The sequence below is a fragment of the Protopterus annectens genome, unplaced genomic scaffold (genome assembly GCF_019279795.1).
Source record: "Protopterus annectens isolate FY-2018-M unplaced genomic scaffold, PAN1.0 ctg66562_obj.part0, whole genome shotgun sequence".
NCBI classification, from domain to species: Eukaryota; Metazoa; Chordata; order Ceratodontiformes; family Protopteridae; genus Protopterus; species Protopterus annectens.
The window spans coordinates 1-3,952 of record NW_025054436.1 but is presented as its reverse complement, the minus strand read 5'-3'; the positions used below and the strand labels follow the sequence as shown (position 1 = coordinate 3,952).

Genomic DNA, 3,952 nt, shown 5'->3' with positions numbered 1-3,952 from the left:
GGGTAGGATTTTTTGCTGTTGAGGCGTTAACTCCCTATGGACTCTGTGAAACAGTTTCAGGATCAGCAGCAGGGTTTCTAAATAAAAATTTGTGTGAGTCAGGGACCCCGTAATATCTGTCCGGCTTGCTGGGAGCCGGAGGTAAGGAGTCAGAGGTCAAACTTGACTCCGAAAACACATCATCCACAATGTCTAAAACAGGGGGTATGGCTAAAGGCCTGTGCTGAGGGAGAAGAAGGAAATCCCTGAGCCTCTTTTTTGATTCTGAGAAATCTTGACTCTCCCAGTGAAAATGCACCCTCAAAGTATGCAAGGTTTCTCCAAATGAATAATCCGCAGGAGGTGATGCAGATGGTACAGACTCCTCTGCATCAGAATCCTCACAGGGAGGTATAGATAATTCCTGATCAGAAGAGGAATCAGAAGAAATAGAAACCAGATCTGAAGATTCATAATCAGTGTCTTGCCTAGGCCTTTTATCTGGAGGGGGATGGGAACTCCTGATCAAGGTAATAAAGTCTTTATCCATTTTAATCATCAGTTTTTTAGGCATAGAGGCCTCTGCATGTGGTTCATGCATCAGTTTTTTAGTTTTAGAAGTTGCTTTCGTCTTTGGTTTTGCAGCTGTCGTTGGTTTGATTTAAAAATGTTGAGGCCTGAATACACCCTTAGAAGCTGGTGCCTGCTCAGCAGCTCCAGACCCATCTAAAGGATATACATCTGTGGGTCCAGTACTTTGAGTATCTCGCGGTATGCCAGACTCCACATGGGTGTCGGTAGGGGCCTGCGACTCGAAAGTAGCGGGTATCAGGGGCTGCAAAAGCACCTCACTGAGTACCAGCGAACCGGCGACTGGCTTAGAAGAAGCTTTGTCGTCAGTTTTGGACCTCGACTGTCTCTCTCTGTCCTTTTCATTGCACCTTTTTATGTACTCCAGTAGTCGGATTGCTATCCGACGACATTTCTGGGTAGTTAAATCGGTTTCCAAAATACTTTAAGGCACAAATATACCGATTCTTAATAGTGCATTGGTTAAATCTAGCACAAAACCGACAGCCAGGCACGTTGTGATCAGGGCCTAGGCAAGGAATACAGTATAAATGGAAATCCTTATGAGGTATTTGCTTCCCACAAGTAATACCATTATTAACTTTTTCTGACATCGGTATGGAGCGAGAAAAAAGTTTCCCCAATGGGGTACTTAGCTTTAGTGAAGACTTCGGTTCTGAAACACAAACTCGAATATTTCAGAAGTTGGCCGACCGGCACTTGCGAAATGCTTCTGCTTCGGGCACCATGCGGCAAGAAAGATTAAAGAAAATGGCATCAGCTGCTTGTTTTATACCCCTGAAGACCTGACGTCATGGAAGAGGAGACAGCAACCAATGCAGGACCCAAGACTTTGGAATTCAGGCTGACTGAGGACAATCTGCCAGCAGATTACCCAAATGTAATGACTGCAACAGTGAAACACGAAGAACATCTGAAATATAATATATGAAGATGAATGGGAAAATTGAAAGTTTAAAAAAAATATACTAAGAAAGTTAAACAGATGATGTGTGGAACAAGTTAGATGAGAGGATACAAAAAAAGCAATAAAAATCAGAAGCAGAAAATAAAGTAAAGTAAGGTGTGGAAACTTCTTTGGAAGCTGGCCCAGAAGAAGACAGTAATGAATTGCCAGCTTGTATTCGTGATTCAGCAGAAGGGAATAAATAATAATGTGAAATGTTTTAAGGATGAACACGTACTGAAACCAGTAATGACATGTGCAACTATTTATCTCTATTACAGAACCTATATTTATTAATTTCTCCTGCTTTTTCTATAGACTTTGTGAACCAACATGTACATAGTTTGAGTGTCATGATTCTGTCAAAGAATGACAAAATGGGGAAGTACTTACTGCATAGTTGTATGATACACTTACCGAATTTGGTACATTCATATCGCTTCAATTCTGTGTGAATGACATAATGCCGTCGAAGACTGCCGAGTTTGCTGAAACACTTACTGCATTTGGAACATTTATATGGTTTTGCTACAGTATGAATGTCTTGATGCTTTTTGAGTCCACTGGCCCATGTGAAAGACTTACCACATTCGGTACATTTATGTGGTTTCATGCCTGTGTGAATGGCATGATGCACCTTAAGACTACTTAGCCGTGTGAAACACTTACTGCATTCAGTACATTTATATGGTTTCTGTCTTGTGTGAATGACTTGATGCCTTTTCAGCTTACAGGCCCATGTGAAAGACTTACCACATTCAGTACATTTATGTGGTTTCATGCCTGTATGAATGGCACGATGTGCCTGAAGATGGCTTCGCTGTGTGAAACACTTACTGCATTCAGTGCATTTATATGGATTCAGTCCTGGGTGAATGCCTTGATGCCTTTTCAGGCTATAGGCCCATGTGAAAGACATACCACATTCGGTACATTTATGTGGTTTCATACCTGTGTGAATAACACTGTGTGCCTGAAGATGGCTTAGCTGTGTGAAACATTTACTGCATTCAGTACATTTATATGGTTTCAGTCCTGTGTGAATGACTTGATGCCTCTTCAGGTTGCTGGCACATGTGAAAGACTTGTTGCATTCAGCACATTTGTGCATTTCTTTTTGTGTGTGAAATCTCTCAGTTGTGTCATGTTCAGAGCTCTTGCTGCAATCATGTCCTGAGTGACGTCTTGGATTAGGAGTAAGAGAAAGCCCATCACACACCTTCACTGGTGGAGTACGTGGCAGTAGATGCTCTGTCAGCTGATGTGCAGCAGGTATTCCTTTGTCACATTCAGGGGTTTGGCGGTAGTGATGCTCTGATGGAAGTTGTAGTACATGAGTGAGATAAACCTTGTCAATGTCCTTTCTAGGCCGAGACCTCTGCTTAAGGTTCCTTCTAGGGTGATGTAACTGTGTTTTCACAAGAGCTGGCTGTTGACTGTAATTCACATTGCAGTCTGTACTCTTCATACCTAAAGCAGATTATATGGAAGTATTTTATTACAAGAACAAAAGAAATATGCAATGTTTTCATCAGAATAATATGTGTACAGTTTAGCAATTTAAAAATGTTTTGATTTGTTTTCATTTATTAAGTATTTTATTCTGTTATTAGCACCACTAATAAAATAAGGTTAGGTAGTTCAGTTCCACTTTTTATCAAAATTTGGTCAATGCGAGTAGACGTTTAGTTTATTTCAAGTAGCCTAAATCACAAACTTAAGTGCTGCTTTACAATTCTGTAAAACTGACATATGGCCCCCTTCTCACCTTCCTTCTCCCTGTTTATTCTTCCCTCCCCAATAACCATCTTCCTCACATCTAACTTCTGGCATTCATAGTTTTAGGTAATCTCAGATACATGCTTCATAGTTTTGTCTCTGTTGTTTCCTTGTTCACCTTCCTTTTGTTAATGTACTGTCTACTACAGTACTGTTCCTCCCCTGTCAAGTAGCTATATGTAACCACAACTTTATAACAAATCCTATTTCCACCCACATTTGCTTAAAACTCAAAAGGATGAAGTACTGCTTTTTTCCCCTCTCTTTCCTGATATAACTTTGGCAGTCTAACAAGTGTACAAAAAAGAAGAAACACCACCAGGGTAAGGTACCGCCAAGCAAAAAGGCAGTCCAAAAGGAAAAAAAGAGAATGGCGGTACTCCACAACAATCGAAGTAAACCTCTAAATGTTGAAAATCAAACTCTCTATTGCACAAAGTAAGCGGTTTCGCGTCTCCAACGCTTCCTCAGACTTAAAAAATACAAAGACACTCCAATTCCATTTAAATACTGCATCACTCCATAGAGGACCAATTAAAAAATAGTGAAAAAACACTATTAAAATACTTAAAGTCATACTACTCATATATAACATATATTGTATTACTCTATTACACAGCATGTAGTAAACTTTTCTGTATTAAAAAGCTGCTCAAT

The 3,952-nt window shown here is 40.1% G+C and overlaps 1 protein-coding gene across 1 annotated transcript; it reads right to left on the bottom strand.

Moving 5' to 3' along the window:
• Positions 1-1,933: 1,933 nt before the first annotated feature.
• On the bottom strand, positions 1,934-2,986 carry LOC122792052 (zinc finger protein 239-like; the record flags this gene model as incomplete). The annotated part of the gene is made up of 1 exon (XM_044059874.1): positions 1,934-2,986. A coding segment is annotated over one exon (1,053 nt), but the record flags the coding sequence as incomplete, so codon positions are not given.
• Between the last annotated feature and the right edge of the window lie 966 nt (positions 2,987-3,952).